This window comes from Aptenodytes patagonicus, chromosome Z (genome assembly GCF_965638725.1).
Source record: "Aptenodytes patagonicus chromosome Z, bAptPat1.pri.cur, whole genome shotgun sequence".
NCBI lineage: Eukaryota > Metazoa > Chordata > Aves > Sphenisciformes > Spheniscidae > Aptenodytes > Aptenodytes patagonicus.
This window is the reverse complement of record NC_134982.1, coordinates 88,882,625-88,905,045: the sequence shown is the minus strand read 5'-3', so window position 1 is coordinate 88,905,045 and position 22,421 is coordinate 88,882,625. Positions and strand designations below refer to the sequence as shown.

General features: G+C 40.4%; 1 protein-coding gene across 1 annotated transcript in view; it reads right to left on the bottom strand.

The window, feature by feature from the left end:
* Positions 1-22,421, bottom strand: part of CAST (calpastatin) — a 65,955-nt gene that overhangs the window by 7,021 nt on the left and 36,513 nt on the right. The window contains 22 exon segments of the mRNA XM_076363344.1: positions 209-298; positions 694-747; positions 1,614-1,706; positions 3,457-3,558; positions 4,971-5,069; positions 5,638-5,733; positions 5,910-5,957; positions 6,731-6,814; positions 7,849-7,950; positions 8,641-8,742; positions 9,030-9,134; positions 11,647-11,694; positions 12,675-12,758; positions 16,913-17,011; positions 17,700-17,795; positions 17,960-18,052; positions 18,639-18,692; positions 18,792-18,872; positions 19,686-19,787; positions 20,290-20,385; positions 21,989-22,063; positions 22,066-22,104. Of these exon segments, the coding sequence (XP_076219459.1) occupies positions 209-298; positions 694-747; positions 1,614-1,706; positions 3,457-3,558; positions 4,971-5,069; positions 5,638-5,733; positions 5,910-5,957; positions 6,731-6,814; positions 7,849-7,950; positions 8,641-8,742; positions 9,030-9,134; positions 11,647-11,694; positions 12,675-12,758; positions 16,913-17,011; positions 17,700-17,795; positions 17,960-18,052; positions 18,639-18,692; positions 18,792-18,872; positions 19,686-19,787; positions 20,290-20,385; positions 21,989-22,063; positions 22,066-22,104 (1,842 nt within the window).

Here is a 22,421-nt window from a genome sequence, read left to right as displayed (position 1 = left end):
ACAAACCTTCCTTCTTCCAAATATTTAGTACACAGCAAGACGCATCAAACTTCCATTATAGTAGTAAGACAATCACTACATCTGGACAGCATTTTCCAAAGAGGCTAGCTCTAAACCTAAACTGAGCTACTGCAAAGAAAAGTGAGGAACTTTCAGAGAGTAGTGAAAAACTGTTTATTTTGCAAGTTATTAGCAGAAAATGTCCTACCTTTGAGTGCTGTGGTGTGGCAGGAGCCTTTGCACAAGTGTCAAAGTCACCTGATAGGGCATCAATAGCTGCAGAGTCATCTGTAGGCTTCTGCAATAATTTTATTTCTGAAGTCACACAATATGCAATACTTCCCCCACTCAAATTAATATTTCAGGAATTTATGTCTTAAAAATAAACACACCTGAGCTCTACACATGTTAGAACACAGATGTCTATTTGAGGTGTCAAAGATACACAGTTTCTTTGAATGCTGGACCTGAACATTCACAGTGTAGTTGTGTATAAAAACTGTATTTATTGTGAAGAGTTACTCTTCACAAAAGTTGTACTGTCCACACTGTTACTATTACCTACTGCATTCAACAGCATTTATGAGAATTTGCAATGAATCATGCCTTGAGCCTAAAATGACACTACTTCGAAAAAAAGATCAGAGCACACAGCATGAAACAAACACAGAACAAAAATATCATAAATGTTACCTTTTGTTCTTCGTGTTTCACAACACCCTTTGCTGTCGGCTTTACTGGTTTACCCTGGGGAAGAAGAAAGATTACATCCTCATTTTGAACTGGTCAGATTAGTTCTAAGATACAAGTATTTACATGTGACATTGGGAGTTTACAGATTACTAAGAAAGTTGAACCATTATTTCTTTATTCCTCATGCTATTTATTCAAAGTCCGTTCACGATGTATTTTCAAACTCTGTTACTTTGACTCCATCTGCGATATCATCTTTCTATCCTTGTAGTCTACTGGAAAAACAGTTTCCTGATCCAGAAAAGATCAAATCAGTGTCAGAGCAGTCACTTGCTGCAGTGAATGGCAGTTTCACAGGGCTTTAGGTATACCACCAAGGTAATACCTGTATACACAGTTGGTCCCCGAACTTGGAACAAAACTACTTGGCATGAACAAGCATTATTACCCACAGTTTGCAAGTATCTCCTGTTTAAAAGGAGACTATAAAGCCAAGCTGTTTCAAGGGAGACACCTTATTTTTTCACCTGATTTTCTGGAGCGCCTAAAACACTGAGCCAGTGTAACTGGACTCTATACTGCTAAACCTCCAGGACGCTGATTGCTGCTGGGTGGTTCAAAGTGCTTTATTTGTTCAGATTGCCTGATGTAAAAAAAAGGAAAAAAACCTAATTTTTTTTGTTGTTTTTTTTTTCCATTTGTTTTTTTGAATTAAATGCATGCATGGATATACAGGGCTACTCTAAGTATAGCATATTTACATGTTTAAGCCTAATGCATAAATATAGTACACACACCTACTCACTCACTCAGTTTCCCTTTCTCCCCCTAATTCCAAAGAGGACAGACTGGCTCATATGCACAAATTTCTAGTGTTGCAATAAGACAGTTAAATAAAAAATAACAAGGCTTTTCCTTACCTGCTCGCCTGACTCCAGAAGTTTTAGATAGTCAGGTGGGATAGTATCATCTCTTTCTCCAAGTTTGTCTCTGTGTTCAGATTTAGCCTTTTCCTGAAAGCATTTAATTTTTTAACAACTTTAGTACTTATGTTAGAAACATTAGCAAACAGTAATTCAGAGTGCTCATTAAACTTAGGACAGCTGCCCTTTTAGAATTTAAAATTTCAAAACTACCAGAAAAAACCCATATATTTATTTCACGATGAAGTGTGTTTTGTGCCTGAAAGTTTTAAATATACTAGCTCTCAATAAGTGTACACATTTAATAAGTTAAACATATATTTATACACACAGCAGCATCCCAACATAAAAATCCAGTTATGTCAACTTTCAGTTCTGCTTTTCAACAGTATGACTAAAAGGAGTCATTCCATACTTCTGTATCAAATCCCATCCATGCACATGCAGCTTTAACACAAAACTGATGTTCTTGCAATGTCTTACCCGTGAATGCATCTGAATACCTTCAGCAAAACCCAGGGCACTTACCCACCTCACACCCAAACCGATCAAGAGTGGCCTACACTTCTCATCAGACTTCGGAGCCAGAGTCAGTTTCAAATCCAACACAACTAGAAGGCAGAGCATCACAAGCTCCTGAAACTCCATCAAGGAGAGAAGCATTCCTTCCACTACGTTTATTTTTCAATTTATACTGCTTTGATTTCTGGCAAACATACTAGAAACATGCCAAATACAACACCTGGTTTAGATACAAGTAGGTTTTTAAGCATATCGTTGAAGAATATTTTTGTATTTGTTAATGCAGACATTTTAAGGAACTCGTTTTTGAAATTTTTTCATCCAGTATAAGCATTTTCCATGCCTTTGTAAAGAACAACACATGAATAAAGCTGGGCTCCTACAGCTCCACTGAAGCACAGGAGTTGCTGAGATCCCGCACATGAAGCGTTCACTCCCCTGCCATGGCAAGGCACAACGCTACCCAGCCTGTATAAAACTGTTGCTAAGGCAGCCAACAACCTCCGCACTGGAGCCTGGTCTGAGAGTAGAAATCTCCTCCTAGATTCCGGTCTAAATTTATTCATGGACAGTTTATGGTGGGTTTTTTCCCCAGTAATGTCCTTTACCTTAAGTATTTTAGTTTACAATTTATTATTACCACTACTATTATGCAGAAACACATCTGATTTTCTTATTAGCAGAAAGGCCTTTATACAATTATATGAAGAAAGACTGAATGAAGACAAAACAAGCAGAAACAAGCAAGTTAAAAAATGGGACTGATTAATTGAACACGTCCGTTGATGAACTTGCTATTTGTGGGGTTATAAAAGTCAAACTTTGACAAAAAGCAGGCTACAAAATTAATTTGAGAAACAGAGGCCAGAGAAGACACCTGAAAAATAATTAGAATAATGACAATAAAAGGCACTGAAATCAAACTACTGCACGTTTCCTGTAGTATTTCAACACTTACCTCCAAGTGGCTAAAGTGTATTAACTACTTCAATATTTTTCACAAAAACACAATTAATCCAGCTGACTGAAAAGTGCATGCTTAGAAGCAAAAAACATTTAAGTGAACTGGTTGATATGCCTACATGTAGCACAACATAAGAGTATGCTGGTTTTTTCTAGTAACCTTACTCGTACGTCTGAAAACTACATGCCATGTACTCCTATGAGTATGTAAGAAATATTACAGTATAGCATTAAAAAAAAAAATCTCTAAGAAATAAGGTAAGTATCTCAGTTTTTTGGGTTTTTTTTTGTTTGTTCCACCACACCCCACCCCACACACCCCTGACCACACAAGTTTCAGAATGTCTTTTGTTACCTTTACTTTATCCACAACTGGTTTGTTCTCATCAGGGTCGGGTTCCCTCTGTCCCAGGGAATCGGACAGGAGATCCAAGGCTTCATCCATCTCTTTTCCTCCCTAACAAAGTATAAACACATTCGTGAATGCAAATCAGCTGTAAAAATAATTTAATTCATCAAACTAATATACATACTAACTAATGAACTGTCAACTTCAGTGAACAATGAACAATCATCTCTCCCTTTGTAATTACAATGTAGTGCAATAGCTGGGGAAAAAATTACAGAATATTTCGACCTACAGAAAACGTAATTTCAAGAAGGGGTTATGGAATTTCTTTTAATGGCTTTTTTTTTGTTACACATAAGCCTAACTGATCTAATGAGAACAGTTCTATGAGAAGATTGTGTTTCAGTAATTGCCATTCATTTTGCAAACATCGTTATCACTGCAGATTAGCTGCTAAGGAAGTGTCAATCTGAATTAAAATTTATTAACGTTTTATCTTCACAATATGTATGGTCTTTTGCAAATTCACACCAGTTTTATTCAAACACCGGTTAGAAAAAAAGCCCTTAAAACCAACGAAAACCCAGGTGGGAGGAGCTTTATACTCCCCTTTCAAATTAGGCTGGAAACACTAGAGGGAGCTCCCACTGCACGTATCAAAATGGAGAAAGAAGGAGGCGTGCAACACTACCACTAAATGCAATGAAGCAAAGTTCTCCTGGCATTAAAAGGAGGTGATGACGCTGCCTGTCCTTCCATTAACCTTGATCTCCTCCTTTTACAGGCTTAACAGATGACTTTGCCACTATGGTAATGCCTACACTATTATTATTTTAAAAGTTCTCATTACCTAACCAGGAAAAGAAAGGTGTGGTTCAGCTAAAGGCCCAAGCCTAAAAATGAAACCAATTGCACATAGGTAACTACCTGCATCAACCCCTAGAAAGGAAATGCACGCATCCTCTGATGTCCTCAGTAACTCTGGAGGAATCAGCACAGGACTGGGCACTTCCTTTTCCAAGCGCAGGTGAGGAGGTTTCAAAGGCAGGCTGAAACACGACAGCGAGCGGAACTCGGACAAAACGGGCAGGCCAGTCTTGCAGTCAGTTGAACATGAAGTGTCCAGAAACTCACACTTTTTTTCCCAGAGGGAACATTTTCTTTCCCCTCAATAGCCAGTATTAGCAATACATAATCTAACTTTGCAACTGGTAAAACTGGCGTTCTTAGTTTGAGATAATAGAATAGAATAGTTCAGTTGGAAGGGACCTGCCACGATCGTCTAGTCCAATTGCCTGACCACTTCAGGGCCGACCAAAAGTTAAAGTTAAAAGCTAAAGCATACTATTAAAGACCAAAAGTTAAAGCATGTTATTAAGGGCACTGACCAAATGCCTCTTAAAACACTGACAGGCTTGGGGCATCGACCACCTCTCCAGGGAGCCAGTTGTAGTGTGTGGCCACCCTTTCGGTAAAGAAATGTAGATCCTAGGTAAGGATCTACAGAAGAGTTTGCTTACCGAGGTAGAAGCTAGAGGAGCTGCTGAGTGCACTGAAGAAACTGTAGCAGCAGAGATAACATCCGAGGAATCTGTGGGCTTTTTACCCTCCTTGGTTTTCTGAAACAAGACACAGAATCATTACTAACACAGAGGACTAAAAGAAAAATATGCATCAAATTCCATACATCTAAAATGCAATGCCCATACAGTTTACTTCTAGGACTTTGTTTTTCTTAGAAGCTCCACTTATTTCAGATTGAAACCCCTTCCTGAGAAGCACTGTGCAAATGTTTTGCATCTCTGTTCACGTTCAATCTTCCATCTCAAGTACTGGGTTAAACCCTGGCATAGCTTTAGTCAGCGACACGTTTTATGTGACTTCAGAGGAGCTAAGCTTTCATCAAGCCCATCTATATTCCTAAGTAACACTTTTAAAAGTCTCAACTGCAAAGCATTACTTATGCAAGCAACTGGTAAAAAGATACAACTAGCTTGTCTAGTTTTTTCTAATTATTGAAGTCCTGCTCTCTCTTCTATTAATTTATTGCAAAAAGTATTTAAAATTTTTATTTACTGAATTTTATTTGAGAAAGTTTACACAAACTTTAAAGGAAACAAATAAAATATCAAGACTATTGAAACAATTTGAAAATAAAATAGATTTTCAGAAATCAAATATACTCACCTTTATTACAGTTGGTGCAGGTAATGGTGCAGATGGGGATGTAGAACAGGAAAATCCTTCTGTCAAACCCTCTAAAAGATCATTTTCACTCATAGGCTATCATTAAAAAGGGGGAAAAAAAAAAAAAGAGGCCTTTAAGCCTTTTTACCTATTAAAAAGTGAGCAGGTAACACAGCCTATCTCCATTTTTAAACTGAAGACTGGGAAACGTTACTGACACTTGAGTAAGTAATTAATGAATGAAACATTTATCTGAATATTCGCTTTTTTACCTGGGACTTTTCTTCAGGTTTTGGTAAGAGTGGTTTTCCATCTTTATCCTACAAAAGAAAAAAACCCTTATATTAAACCAAGCAGTCCTTAAATGACCATGCAACACAAGCATTCTGAGAGCATTCACTGAACAACAGATAGTATTACACAAGAAAATGACCTAACTAGTAACCTCTAGCATCTTCTGCTGTTACTCAAGGTGTCATTTAAAAAAAAATCCAGGTCCTGTAACTTAGAAACATCTGAGTGCTGAAAAGTGATTCAGTTGTGGGATTCTGAGCTTCCCTACTTTGTGTTTCAATTTCCATGGAAATAGCACAATTAATTAATAAAACCCCAACTTCCAGATTGGTAACAATACTCCTGGATGCAGAGTCCAGAAAGGCCGTATCTGTTCACACCGGCAGCTGTGGCAGGTGTTGTGCAAGTCTTGGCCATACCTAAGCAACCCATTTATGTCAAATGAGTCATGCGGTGATGTTTGTAAAAATAGCACCTTGAAACATTGGCTTTTTTAACAGCTTTGACCAATCAAAATTTATTAAGTTCTAAAATACAAAAGCTAATGAAAGACTCCAGTGCACTAATCTCAGCCAAAATTATTCATCTGTAGGTACTTGCATCTAAAGCAATTCTGTGCCTATGCAGGCACCTAATGATAGATGTCAGATATTCAAGAACTACAAACTGCAATTTTTATATACGATAAAAATGGCTGAACTAAACATCAATGTTTCAAAATGAAACAGAGTTTCAGTTTCACCCATATATTCTGAGGAATGAGGAAAGGAAGACTAAAACAGCACATCAAATAAATTACTTTTGCTTCTGTTAATCTGTACTCTGGAGGAATTGTTTCTTCATCTTCACCCAGTTTTTTGTGTTGTTCCTGTTTGGTTTTCTCCTATGAAGGCAAAATAAAAATAATATCAATAAAACCAAATAACTACATCCCAACAGACATGCATATGCACGAGCTTTCAAAGTCTTCAGTCTACTGATTCAAATTAGTCTTTCAATCCAACTACCAGGTAAAAGCCTCATGCAAATTAAAAGAAACCCTTTTCTCTTGCGAAAGCCTTCATTTCTCTGCCTGTTTCTTCCTGTGTGTATCAGAAGTAGCTCTACCTATTTCAGTGAAGATCAACACAGTTAAGTAAATAGACAAGCACGGACCAATAAAAAATAGCTTTATACCTCTGAGTCTTAATTCTCTTTTTGAAATCGACTCAACAGCTACCTGGGCTGCATGGAAAGGAAGGCTGAACAGAGAAATTGGTAGCCAACTTCAAAAAGGACTACCCTCCATACAAGTTTTGTTGGAAGATGACAACTAAGAAAAGGTAGTAAAGCCAACGTTGGGAACTTTCGTTCGATGGAGTTCCAGCCCACCAGAAGAGCTGTCCTCTATTTTTGGCTCCGGTCAATACCATCTGGCCTATGGTGGCAGATAGGGGCATTCAGACTGTGACTATGAACAGCACACCCTTAGACAGAATACACATATTTCAGTGACTTTCTTAAGGCTCTCTGTTAAAATAACAAGATCAGTAAAAAACCCAAAGTTTTATGTATCATTCCTAATTTAAACAACAACTCATAAAGTTGGTTCCTTTTGAAAAAGGACCATACTGTATGCTACCTCTGATGTGCATGTTAATTCTGCTTTGGTTCAGCAGTAAGACACTAAGCAAATACAGTTTCAGAAGCTGAGGGAACTACTGTACTGTAACACACAAAATGATTAAGAAAATGTACTCACTGTGTTGAAATCCTACTACTACTTCCTAAGCAGAACACACTGGTTTCACAAGTAAATTTTGTTTTCAAAAAACCTGAAAATATTATCTGTAAATTGTTGCTAGCCTGAGGAAATACAGTAACACTGAAGATAATTACATCAGAAGTCTATTTTTTGAGGTCGGATTGTTTCTCTACCTTAACTTTGTCCACAGCAGGTTTCTTTTCGTCTGGATCAGGCTCCCTCTTTCCTAGGCTACTGGACAAGGCTTCCAGTGCTTCATCTCCCACGTGACCAACCTGTAAGGGTATCAATACAGTAAAAAACAATTCTGCAGTTCAGCTGCAGCTGAAAAAACCTGTTCATATACTACCACCGCCAGCCACACATTACTTAAGGTAAAAATTGAGAAGTAAACTAAAAGACTGTAATGTTTCTCTCCCTAACTGTCTTCACATACTTGGGATCTGCTGAGTTCAAGGCGTAAGGAAACTTTGACAGGGGTTGCTCTGCAAACAGGCTTCTCCTTTCCAGTGACTTCCTCACAGCTAAAATGTTCCACAGGGGGTTTTTTTGTTTGTCTGTTTTGTTTTTTTAATAGAAGCATATATATACTCTGAAGAGATGCAAAAACGTCAGCCACTAACGCAATCTTCCGAAATATTCAGTAGGACAGTTATGATTTTTTTGCAGAATTTGCCTTTTCCTGCAGTATCTGTTAAGTTCACAAACAGCATCCCTTTTAGAGCATTAAGAGCTAGAGCAGACCACAAGAACTGTCAGTTTGACTTCCTCTGTTAAGAAGGTCGCTGACCTTCCCTGTTCAGTTTGTGCTTGACTTGATTTTTTTGGAGAGCACTCAGCCTTTGTGGCTTACCTCTACGGAGGAAGAATATGCAATACTAAAAATAAGCATCTTGACAATATGCTATACCATTTGCATAAATGAAGCACTGAGTTTTGCTTTAGCTCCAGCTAACACTACTCACTGAAGACACAGCTGATGGAGCTGAAGACTGCACAGTGCAAGCTGTGGCACGAGGGACTACATCATCCTCAGTAGTTTTTGCAGACACAGGATTTGAAGTCTTCTGAAACAGAACAATTACACTGCAGTTTACTGAATATGCTCAGAAACCCAAAATGTACCTGTTAAGTGGCTTTTTTTTTTTTAATACAGTACAAAACAAGAAAGAAAAGTCTAAATTTAAAGGTAGAAGCACCTCAATTAAGGACTAATTGCCAATACTGCATGTTCCACTGAAGGCAACAGGGGGGAAGAAACAGAATAAAATATTTTTATTGAAAGAATAGTAGCATTACCCAGTCTTAGCAAAACTATCAGTGTTAGCATCTTCAGTGAACTAGAAAGACCTACTTTGGATGTGGTGCTGGGCTTCAATGGTTTGGATTGTACTGCAGGCTGTGCAGGGCAGGCAAAGTCTTTTGAAAATTCATCAACAAGATCAGATTCACTCAAAGGCTGCAAAAAAGATATACGTGGTACAGGTGACCGACTGTCTGTTTGTAATTTCTTTTTTCAAGAATTACATTTCAACTACTCAGATAGCAGGAAAACTTTTGTAGCCTACACTGAAATAACCTTTCACATATATGTGCCACAAAACAGCATGAATTTCACAGTGCATAAAATTAAGAAAACAACTTTTCAGAATGAGTCAGGTGCTTTGTCATCCAAAATCAATATAAGGTAGAGACCATTATGTTCAATACTGTCTACAGGGCTACTGAAAAGGAAAATGCAACCTCTTAATTAGAAAAAAAAAGAATGCTAATATTTACTAGATAATATTTACTATAACAGCATCATGTTGTTATAATAATTTAAGTATAAATTACATATAGGTAGTGGAAAGCAGCACCATCAGATTATGATTCTCCCATTTTAATTTTTTCTTCTTCTTTTCCAGCAGAAGTAGAGTTCCCTCAGAGGCAGTGTCAGCTGGAAGTTCTCTTAGCTTGTGCACTGACTGCTGACACTCAGTGGTTTTCACTGTGCATGTTTTAGAGAAAAGTGAATAAACTGCAGTTCTAGTTCCCTACTGTGTGATCTATTACAATCTGTTGATACTATGTGATCTATATACTTCTGTGATCTATTACTAATGCTCCTGGGATCCTTCAAACTACTGTTCACACCTAAATGTTTAAATCTTTGCTAGCAGTGATCCCCATTCACTAGCTACGTGGAACTTAATTGGTTAGGGCTCATTTGGTCAAATTCATAGTATGTAAAATGACATTTCTAATGGAGAGTCTCTTATTTTCCCTCCCACTTTCCTTCCTTTGTCGATCAGTGCCCCTAAGTCTTTATAAAATGTCTCATCACGTAAGGGCCCACTTTTCATAATGACTGAATTCCTCCACTAAAGCAAAAAAGCATCTAGGCAATGACTTTTTTTTTTTTTTTTCCCCCCCACAAAACCAATGCCACTGCATGTGCTTAAGGGTATGCAGAATGGAGGCCCAAAGAAATAGAAGCCATAGTTGAAATCATGAAGGAAGAACTTTGCAGTCACCAGGAATCAAGGAAGAACTGTAAGTGATTGAAGGTTTTTCAGCTATTGATGTAACTTTTGTTTTGCTGGCTTTGGTTTCACAGATCTAAATTACCGATGATACCACAGGAACACTGGTGAACACAACTTGCTCAAAACTGCCTTCTTCAAATTATAAATACTGAAGTTGTGCTGAGAAAAATACTGCAACATATGACTTTGATACTCCTGTCATTCACTTACAGAACAACTATTCAATGATATTTGTGTCTCTAATTGATAAGGGGTGGAAGAGCATAGGAATACTTACTCTTCTGCAGAAGAATTAAGTGTTAGTTAGAAGACCTCATGATTCTGAGCTCATCTTCTGCTTTGGTTTTGTACTAGACTTTAGTCAAACTATGTACCAACCTCCTTTAACTCCTGCCATCTTCCTCTTCTGGAGCTTAGCTTTTTTTTTTTTTTGCGTGCCACCTCTTTTGTGCTCCCTGTAAAACAGGAAGGCTTGTCTCCTAACATTAGTGTCTGGTTCCCTCAGAGCACAGCTGCTCTTTTTTCCTTATGACATGCTTGGCATGCGTTCCTTCTGTGCAACTCTCATACATCACCCACTCAAGACAATTGCATGTCTAAGACCTGACACGAAAATTTATAGAGACGTAAAGTCTTTTCATCATTGCCTTTGCATTCCTCCATATTTCAAGCTTGAATAACACAAATTACTTCACATGTCTGCTGAAAAGGCACAGTGTCATTCTTGCTCAGGTTAGTCCTGACCTTCACACTCGTTTCAGAAGAACGGAGGTTACCTGTACTTTTCCAATTTTGGCAGCACTCCTCAACTCACAGTATTTCCAAAGTGAAGCCCTCAGTTTCTTCAGTGCACAGTTCTTTGTTTTTGCTCATTTTTGCTTTCTTCCTGTGCATTGTCAATTGACCTTTGCAACTTTCTCTTTCAATCTTTTAAATCTATCTTGCACTTTCTAGGCCATGATGGATACTTTTTGCAAAGTCCAAGTTGTTGTTTATGATTAGGAGAATGTCCACGGCAGCTTTTTCCTTCTTTCCAGCGTGTTCCTTTATATTTGGTAACTAATGAGAGGAAACTGTCAAGAAAACAAAAGATTTTCCTGCCTTGCCTCTCTCTTGTCCTTCAACAGCTCCAACAGACTTCTACAGAATACCTTACATTAAGTCCCCATACAGCTTCTCTTTGTGTCAGCAGTAATTTCTGTAACTCTCTCCTATCTTTGTAATCTCTAAACCTTTTTCTTAACCATTGGCTCTTCATTCACAGCCGGTGAATTTCAGTAAAACCAACTTTCACTTGACACTTCAGATCAGCAGGTTTTGTGTAAGGAAGTAAACACACAAACAGATCAAGACATTTACATAATGGCACAGAGAGAAGTGATGACAGAGAGGGAGAAAACAGGGTATTTATTCACACTCCTACAATATTGTCAGTTTTCTAACCTTAGGTTTTTCTTCAGGCTTTGGCAATATTGGTTTTCCGTCTTTATCCTAAAAGTAAAGTAAGTATTATTGACATTTTTCCATTGTTATAAGAAGTGCCATACTCTATAATCACCAGCAAAATAATATAAAATAAATGATACACACAAGACGAAATCTGTGACACAGTAACAGGAATTCCCCTAAACAGGGGGAATTCTTTCATGGCGAGGTAAGTGGATAAAAAGAGCAGATGTGATGTCAGCACAATACAGATGGGCCAAGAGACCACAAAGCGTTCATTCCTACCAGTATCAATATGCAGCAGGAATTAATTCCATAGTAAAACAGCAGGAATTCATCCAGTAGTAAAACAAGCTTTGAGTGCAAACCCCAAACTTTTGCACTTGAACAAATAGGGGGTTAAATCTCACGGCTGTAGTCAGGCAGTCTTGAAATCTCTAAAACGAGGGGTTAAACTGCTCCTTTCAAAACAGAATGTTAATGTTCAGCTCCAGCAAGGCCAGTTTATATAGCAACCTTGTTAACATCAGTTATACTAATAACCATCACAAAAACTTTCAATTCTGAACTTTATGGAAAACACATCTCAGCTCTATTGCTGTTTTGCTTAAACTTGAACAAATCTCCACCACTTGAAGTGACAATATGAAAAAATGAGTGTAATTTTCATACCATTTTACAATAGTGTTTCAAGGTTACATTACAAAGTGATACCCAAGAGCACTTCTGTAAAGGGATAGATTTTATAACACTGAGGTTTAGTATCAGAAACAGGTAACGCTACTCTGGGACAAGGAACGTGTACCATGGGAAGTTCAGATCTTTGCTCATAATGCCTGAAAAAGCCAGTCATGCCCAGGAAGGAAGGGAAGGAAACTAGAGATAGAGAAATCACCAACAGGAGAAAGCCATTGATTAAATACTAGTTTTGCTTGTTTTCCACACGTTCTTTCCTGCTCTGTGATGAAAGAAAGTGTCAGATGCAGTGCCCTACTTACAAAGCAATGGAGACATGAAAAACTTACCAACTCTGGTGTTAACCTGTATTCTGGAGGTATTGTATCATCACGTTCTCCAGCCTTTTTTTCTTTTTTCTCTTTAGCTTTTGCCTTAAAAAGAACAAAAGAAATCACTTACAGAAATTAAAATAAAAACCTCAAAGTACACTCAACTTCACCATCAAGATTCTTCAGCCTACTGTTTGAAGAAGTACTAGCATCAGATAAAATTATTCCATATATCAAGATATTAAAATTCCTCAATTTATTCCTACCAAATCTCTGTGGTAAAATTGTCATGGCTTAAGAATCAATGCCATATGTGAATACGGCTATATTGTTTAAGATTCTAAAAAACTTCAGGCACTATTCAGAGCGGTAACTTTGTGGCAGGTACTTTTAGAATTTTTGGGGTGTACAAAATCCTCAGGTTTCCTTGGATTTCATCACTGTGATTATACAAGCCGTAATTCTGTATCTTTTTCCATCACTCCTACTGAAACACAGCTTTTAATTCTCTGGACCTCCTTTGTGAAGCAGTGCATCCACTAAGTTATCTGAAGGCCCAGACTGACTGAATCTGCAATACAACATGCTCTTTTTTGTCAAAATTGAGCTCCAACATCTTCTCTCGGCAACAAATCATTTTCTGCTATTTCCCTGTCATTTGGTTGCTCTGAGCTGTAAGTGAAGACAGGGGAAAATAACTGAGATTAGTAGGGTTATAGGCAGCGTTTGCCAAACTAAACTAAAATATCAAAGTTAACATGCAAACGCAAGGCTACTGTTAAAAATCTAACTGTTGAAGAAAACAAAAGTCTTAGAAGACACAGCAAAAGGCAAGACCCAAATTAGAAAGATAATGGTGTTTGATAGAAAAAGGAGTACATGCACTAAAACCCCCAAAAGTTAATTAAAAATCAAACAGCAAATAGAATCATAGAATCATAGAATCATTGAGGTTGGAAAAGACCTCTAAGATCATCGAGTCCAACCGGCAACCCAACACCCCCATGCCCGCTAAACCATGTCCCTAAGCGCCTCATCTACACGTCTTTTAAATACCTCCAGGGATGGGGACTCCACCACTTCCCTGGGCAGCCTGTTCCAATGTTTAACCACTCTTTCAGTAAAGAAATTTTTCCTCACGTCCAATCTAAACCTCCCCTGCCGCAACTTGAGGCCATTTCCTCTCGTCCTATCACTTGTTACTTGGGAGAAGAGACCGACCCCACCTCGCTACAACCTCCTTTCAGGTGGTTGTAGAGAGCGATGAGGTCTCCCCTCAGCCTCCTTTTCTCCAGGCTAAACAATCCCGGTTCCCTCAGCCGCTCCTCATCAGACTTGTGCTCCAGACCCCTCACCAGCCTCGTTGCCCTTCTCTGCACACGCTCCAGCACCTCAATGTCCTTCTTGGAGTGAGGGGCCCAAAACTGAACACAGTATTCGAGGTGCAGCCCCACCAGTGCCGAGTACAGGGGCACGATCACTTCCCTACTCCTGCTGGCCACACTATTTCTGATACAGGCCAGGATGCCATTGGCCTTCTTGGCCGCCTGGGCACACTGCCGGCTCATGTTCAGCCAGCTGTCGACCAGCACCCCCAGGTCCTTCTCTGCTGGGCAGCTTTCCAGCCACTCTTCCCCAAGCCTGTAGCGCTGCATGGGGTTGTTGTGGCCAAAGTGCAGGACCCGGCACTTGGCCTTGTTGAACCTCATACAGTTGGCCTGGGCCCATCGATCCAGCCTGTCCAGGTCCCTCTGCAGAGCCTTCCTACCCTCGAGCAGATCAGCACTCCCGCCCAACTTGGTGTCGTCTGCAAACTGACTGAGGGTGCACTCGATCCCCTCATCCAGATCATCAATAAAGATATTAAACAAGACCGGCCCCAAAACCGAGCCCTGGGGGACACCACTCGTGGCCAGCCGCCAACTGGATGTAACTCCATTCACCACAACTCTCTGGGCCCGGCCGTCCAGCCAGTTTTTGACCCAGTGCAGAGTCCACCTGTCTGAGCCGTGAGCCGCCAGCTTCTCTAGGAGAATGCTGTAGGAGACGGTGTCAAAGGCCTTGCTGAAGTCCAGGTAGACCACATCCACAGCCTTTCCCTCATCCACGAGGCGGGTCACCTGGTCATAGAAGGAGATTAGGTTGGTCAAGCAGGACCTGCCTTTCATGAATCCGTGCTGGCTAGGCCGGATCCCCTGGTTGTCCCGCTCATGCCTTGTGAGCGCCCTCAAGATGAACCGCTCCATCATCTTCCCCGGCACCGAGGTCAGGCTGACAGGCCTGTAGTTCCCCGGATCCTCCTTCCGGCCCTTCTTGTAGATGGGCGTCACATTGGCAAGCCTCCAGTCATCCGGGACCTCCCCCGTTAACCAGGACTGCTGATAAATGATGGAGAGCGGCTTGGCGAGCACCTCCGCCAGCTCCCTCAGCACTCTTGGGTGGATCCCATCCGGCCCCATAGACTTGTGAGTGTCCAGGTGGCATAGCAGGTCATTGACTGCTTCCTCTTGGATTACGGGGGGTTCATCCTGCTCGCCGTCCCCGTCTTCCAGCTCGGGGGGCCAAGTACCCTGAGGATAACTGGTCTGCCTGTTAAAGACTGAGGCAAAGAAGGCATTGAGTACCTCAGCCTTTTCCTCATCCTCAGTGACAATGTTCCCCCTTGCATCCAATAAAGGATGGAGATTCTCCTTGGCTCTCTTCTTGTCATTAATATATTTGTAAAAACTTTTTTTGTTGTCTTTAATGACAGCGGCCAGATTGCGTTCTAGCTGGGCTTTTGCCTTTCTCATTTCCTCTCTGCACGACCTAACAAGATCCCTGTACTCTTCTTGAGTCGCCTGCCCCTTCTTCCACAAGCGGTAAACTCTCCTTTTTTTCCTGAGTCCCAGCAAGAGCTCCCCGTTCAGCCAGGCCGGTCGTCTTCCCCGCCCATTCTTCTTACGGCGTACAGGGACAGCCTGCTCCTGCGCCTTTAAGACTTCCTTCTTGAAGATCGTCCAGCCTTCCTGGGCCCCTTTGCCCTTCAGGACCGTCTCCCACGGGACTCTCTCAACCAACGTCCTGAACAGGCCAAAGTCCGCCCTCCGGAAGTCCATGGTTGTGGTTTTGCTGCCCCCCCTCCTTACTTCACCAAGAAGCGAGAATTCTATCATTTCATGGTCGCTAAGCCCAAGACGGCCTCCAACCACCACATCTCCCACCAGTCCTTCTCTGTTTGTAAACAGCAGGTCGAGCGAGGCACCTCCCCTGGTAGGCTCACTCACCAGCTGTGTCAGGAAGTTGTCTTCCACACACTCCAGGAACCTCCTAGACTGCTTCCTCTCTGCCGTGTTGTATTTCCAGCAGACATCCGGGAAGTTGAAGTCCCCCACGAGAACAAGGGCTAGCGATTGAGAGACTTCTGCCAGCCGCTTATAGAACGCTTCATCCGCCCCTTCATCCTGGTTGGGTGGTCTATAACAGACTCCCAGCAGGATATCTGCCTCGTTGGCCTTCCCCCTCATCCTTACCCATAGACACTCAACCGTACCATCATCACAATCGTTGAGCTCTATACAATCAAAACACTCCCTAACATACAGGGCCACCCCACCGCCTCTCCTTCCTCGCCTGTCCCTTCTGAAGAGTCTATAGCCATCCATTGCAGCACTCCAGTCATGAGAGTCACCCCACCATGTTTCTGTGATGGCGACTAAGTCATATCTCTCCCGCTGCACAATGACTTCCAGCTCCTCCTGTTTGCCGCCCATGCTGCGTGCATTGGTGTAGATGCACTTGAGCTGGGCTATCGATTTCGCCCCCGGCATCGGCACGCCACCCCTAGGCTCATCTCTAGTGAGCCTGGTTTTATCCCCTTCCCCCTTCGAACCTAGTTTAAAGCCCTCTCAATGAGCCCTGCCAATTCAAATACGTGCAAAACAAAAGCTTGCTATAAATTGTACCCAGTGCTTGGGGAAAAAAACAGAGCAACTATACCTAAGACAGGGAAAGGTGTATGTATGTATGCTTGTATAGCCAAAGGAAATGCTCATCATTTTCCAGACCATCTTACTATATTCTATTCTACCTGTATCCACTCAGGATTTCTTAATTTCTTAATTTTCTTAAATTGCATAACACTCAAACATTCTTTAGGCTTTTGATATGAAAGTAGCTTTGTTAATATTTTACACATTTGTACAGTATCTAACAAAGAGGACTTGGGATTCCACGGGAGAGTCTGAAAGCTGCTATAAAAAGGAGTAAGATTATACCTCTGACACCTCTACAAAAGGGCTGAGATCTTCTTCAGGTTCAGGTTCAGGTCCACCAAGAGTATCTAGAAGAGCTTCCACTGCATCATCTTTCATTTCCTGTATTTAAGAAAATATGCAAATAATTTCATTATTTCTTTAAATTGACACAGGTTTTACATATCTTTTATGCTGTACATGAGGTAAACAGCCAGCACCACACTGGCCATTTCTGTTTGGCTTTACCTGATTTCCTTAACATCACATTGCAGGATATGGCAAATTATGGGATAAGACTAGCACAGCCTAATAAGCCATATCTCCTCTTAAGGAGAGGGGAGAACAAAAAGTAAAAAAACCCCACAGTATCACGTAACACAACTGCCATATGCTTTGAAATGGCAAACCCAGAAAGCGTAAGGTCACGCTTGCTCTCTACAGAGGGAAAAAAGAAAGGTTTGTAAAACATGACAAAATTACATCATATCCAAGTTTTACACATCTCACATAGCTAAGAAAACACATACATTTTTCCACTCTACTGCCTCTAGTTAGAAGAGTTACAGTTATCCTGCAGAAGAATCCAGAAGGAAAAATCATCTGACCCATTAAGGCTGGATCTTTAAGGTACAGTTAAGAGTCTGAGCAATGGCAATTCCTATTATTCCTATACTTTCTGTGATAAACAGGATTTACAACTGAAAATGAGGATGATGAGCATCTTTACAGAATCAGGCACACACAAAATATGACATGTGCTTGCAAATTTTAATTAGAAGTTAACTAGTCAAAGAATGACTATGTATACCTCTTTTGATTTTGTTTTCTTCTCCTTAGGGGGAACTGAGGCCTTGACTGAACTTGCTGTTTGTGCTTGCACAGTTTCTCCTTCCTTGCTTGGTTTCTTTTACATAAGGGCAAAATGAAAGATAGAAAATTACAGGCAAATTTGCAAAAAAAAAAAAAAAGGGGAAAATTGTCAAGATAATTTTAAAGCAAAATATTACGACAATAATGGCAATATTTCATTGCAATAAAGGCATGCAATGGCAAGAAAAATATCAATACCTCTGTCAGACTCTTTTTTTCTTCAGTGGAAGCAGTACTACAGGTAAAGTCAGATGACAGGGCCTCTGCAAGCTCATCATCTGTCATTGGTTTCTAAGTAAGAAATTGCAAACTAGGTTATGATTTTTAAAGTTCAAATATCAATGCTGTCAAACTCGGTTTAAAATCTGAGTGTGCTCCACGCTTACACAATGACCTCATACGTACATGTTGCTGTCACAGAAAAAACAAAGATATTTCCCCTCACTGGTTGATTCATTTTTTAGACAAGTTTTTATTTTTATGTGTTAAACTTATAAACAGTAAAATTAAGCTGGCTTACAGAATTATCTTGCTAAGTATAGAAATTCAAGTAATCTTTGCTAAAGACATTACGAAGAGGCTCCTGCATGCACAGCTACTATTCCTTCCCTTTGTTATTATTAGGCCCAGTAGCTCTATGAGCAGTTACTTGACTTGTTTCAGTTTCAGTCAGTGTCCTGAAAATTCCTACTTCTTTATTAAAAACGTCTGTGCCAAATTCTATTTAGTTTTATCCGTATCTATGTTATCTGACACCCCACAGCCCTCTCCCACTTCCTGGGATTTTTGGAAGACAGGCAACATTTACATTTTCCTAGGAATACAATGACAATTGGGTTATTTTCACCTTCCAATATAAAAAAAAAAAAAGTCTTACTTCATCTCGTTCATCTACTTTTGGTGGGACTCCATCTTTGCCATCCCCTTTGCTCTAAAACGAGAATTAATTTTGTAGTAGATGCGAAGTAAAAAACATACAATATAAAAGAAAACACACATCAAGGTTGTTTTTTTTTTTTACCTCACTAACCTTCAACAATTTAACATACTCTGGAGGGAGACTACCTTCCCGTTTACCCATTTCTTCCAAGTATCTTGAAGTTATATCTTCCTATGAAAAGAATGCACACATTAATGTTTTTGTACTCGTTTATTGAAATAAATTTCTAATGTAGAGCTATCTACAGTGATACTTCTGGAAGGAAAATACGAGAGTTGGCTAGGTCAGAGGGCCAATCCTGGACGGTGACTATATAGTGTCTTTCAGAACCTAGTGTCATGCACATGCATCTCGACTAGCTTCAACAGTGCATGTCATCTAGCAAAACCCTGCATCTCCATCGCCAGATTCCTTCTGCATTAACATAAGCCATTTCAGTGTCTCACACCACAGAATGTATTGCTGTACCTAGACTAATGTATTGCTGTACCTAGACTGAATTTTAAATATTTATAAATTCCAAAATTTTTATCACGGGCGAGTACTGCATTGAGCCATTGAGCTTGTAATCTTAATCCTTCTTATGTTAGTCTCCCATTCTAACTCAGATAAAGTATGCATTCTTCCCCAAATTCTCAATGTTTTACTCTTTCTCAAGTAGAAATGAAATTTCCTGAGCTGTTTACGCTCTGTCGTATCTCCATCACTGCCTTTTGTAAATCCACTGGAGACCATGCTTGGAAGTCAGTTCAAAAAGCAACAAACTGTCTTTGTTGACACTTTACTGTTTTCTACTGCAATACATAGATAACCGTATCATTTCTGTATTACTGAAAACAACACTAAAATGCAACTGTGCAAGCTCTGTTTTACCTCTTAGCAGATCAAAGTGACAAATACAAAGTGACAATGTAGTAGTGAGCAACTACAGACACATTTTAGAGATGAATCTTCTAAAAAATAAAAATAAAAAATGTAAAATACCGTGATTTCTGGACCAGTGTATACAGGACTAGTAGGCACATCATCTTCAGGTCCACCTAGGGTATCTATTAGGCTATCTAGTGCCGACTCATCCATACCAGGCTAAAAAATAAGCAGACCATTATAGAAGTTATCATGCTATACAAAGAACAAAAAAAATCTGAATCACCTGCTGAATCTGTAGAAAACTCCTGGAAACCAAACCAAAAGCTTTCTATCGGTAGGTCCTGCTCTTGCCAAATTTTTCAGTGAGAACTGTTCTTAAACTCGTTCCCCAATGTCAGTAACAAGATCATTTGTATTTATCTACCAGCTGATATACATGCATATATATACAAACATAACTGAAAATAGAGAGTAATTAATTTTATGCTAGTTGTGGTAAAAAACATTCTAAAGAAGTCCTATTTGACAAAACACAAATGACATGCCACTAGTTTATTAGCTATTCTTTCAGATAGTCCTTCACCACCATACATAACTACTACATAGCAATACTTCAGCAGTTACCAATTTATTTTTTCTGAAACTGAAGCGTTTCAGAGAAACACTCTCTGAGACATTTTTACAAGGGAAGCATTTGCCTGGGACTGTGTTTACCAACCTCAGCACTTGACTTATCAGCTGCAGTAACCACACTTGCACCGGCTGCGCCTGCACCAGCTGCGCCAGCCACTATGGACATCATCTCAGACTTAGGCTGGAGAAATAAGAGAAAAATTAAGAGACAGCTTTATTATATGGCCCTATGTTAAAAATTCTAGAGACAAACCAAAGTAAAACAGAGATGTTCTACTCAGGCATGCATATCTACTGTCCCTCTTCATCTACACTTTGAATAAAAAAAGATAAGCCTGTTCCACCTACTGCCTGGCTGGTCTGGAAGTTGAGTAGCTGCAGCTTGCGTAACACTGAGCCCAGCCTAAAACATCCAACTCTGAGGCTGCACATATTTTTTTTTGGACTCAGCAACTGGCTAATACACCTGCACAGTGTAAAGATGCTTGGGCAGAAGGAGCTACCATCTACTGCAATACTACAGAGACCTACTCTGTTTCCAGTGTGATTTCGCTGCGAGAAAGCAAGCATGCAATTTTAAGTACTCTACTTCTTTTACTGGCAAAGTAAAAGAGATCTGCAGTGCAGAAAGACTATGAGGCCACTTCCAAGTCTCTTTTGAAAGCTTTCATTTACACCCGATAGTTCTCAATACACCATTAACACCAGCAGCAAATACTGCTCAAATAGGTAGGGTGAAAACCGACTCAGGGAGTTAGGTGCAGGAGCAACACCAATACAAAATGCAGACTTCTGCATTACTGACATTCTCATTTACTGCAAAAAAAGTGGGTTGTAGTAGAGCTGCAGGAGTCCTTCATGTTACTCTGGCCTCGTCACCCAGACACACGCAGACCAGAAGACCAAAAGATCCAGATCCTGACTCTACCACACACTTTTCCTCCAGCTTTTTCTCCACTTGCCTGTCTGAAATGGCCCCTCCCCAACTTTTTCCCCAACCCTTCTCTTCCTACTTTTTTTTCCAGAGTCTTGCAGGGTGTACGGGCTGCCCTAATGCAAATGGATAACCTGCTGCATTTGGAGCCAAGACTGCTACTACAAATATGGCTGAAAATCCACAGGTAAAGGAGCACCATGATGGCGACGCTCACATAAACAAAGCATTTGCTTGACTGACCCGACGGTCCCTTCTGTTCACCTTCAATAGCGAAGGGGCAAGGGAAGAGACTGACAAAGAACCAAGTACACCGACGTAGCTGCAAGGAACTTGCAAAAAGCTTGCATGAATGACAGAGGATTCATGTAACACACAGGAACAGGCCTACAATTGTGATAATCTTAATGTCGCTTGATTTGCTAACAGCTAGAGCGTGTTGGACAATGAAAACAGATGTACAAAGAGGACAACAGAAGGTGGATACACATCAGGATCACCAAACAGCCAGCACAAACTACCAATACCATCTGGCTGGGCAGCTCTAACCGCAGCTGATGCTTACCCATTAATGCTGTCAGGGGTTAGCTAGAAGTGCTATATTCAGGATGTTGTTTAAGTTAATTAGTGGGTAATGCGTGAAGTTTCTAAGTCCCAGATTTTAAAGCAGCACAAGGAGGTTTGTCATACACACCTTTAAACACAAGACAGCTTTTGAGCTTTTCTACATTGTGATTTTTGGGGGCCCAGCCTCACTTTACAATATTCAGCATAAGAATCCATCTTGACGTGGATTTCTAACCCCTACAATAACATAAATGATAAAATTGGATTGCTACTTCTACTATACCTTTGCTGTTTCTACAGAGGTTGCTTGTGGAGGCTGGTCAGCTTGAGTTGTAGTCACTTTTCCTGTATTGTTTGGTTAGAAGTTGTGGTCACAGAAGGTGAGGTTTGGCTTTTTGCCTGTTGTAGAGATAACTATTATCATTAGACACGGAATACTTATGGGCTGGCTTTGTTTGGTTTGGTTTTTAAATATTTTTTTCTGAAAGAAAGGGAGGGGGGAGGGGAAGGAGGGGAAAGGAGGGGGAAGGGGGAAAGGAGGGGAAAGGAAGGTGGGGAAAAGGAGGGTAAAAGGAGGGGGGAAAGGAGTGGGGTGAAAATTAGGAGTGCTTGGGAAAGGAGGGGAAAGGAGGGGTAAAAGGAGGTGTAGGATAAGGAGGGGAAAGAGGAGGGGAAAGGGGGGGGGGAAAGGAGGGGGGAAAGGAGGGTAAAGGAGG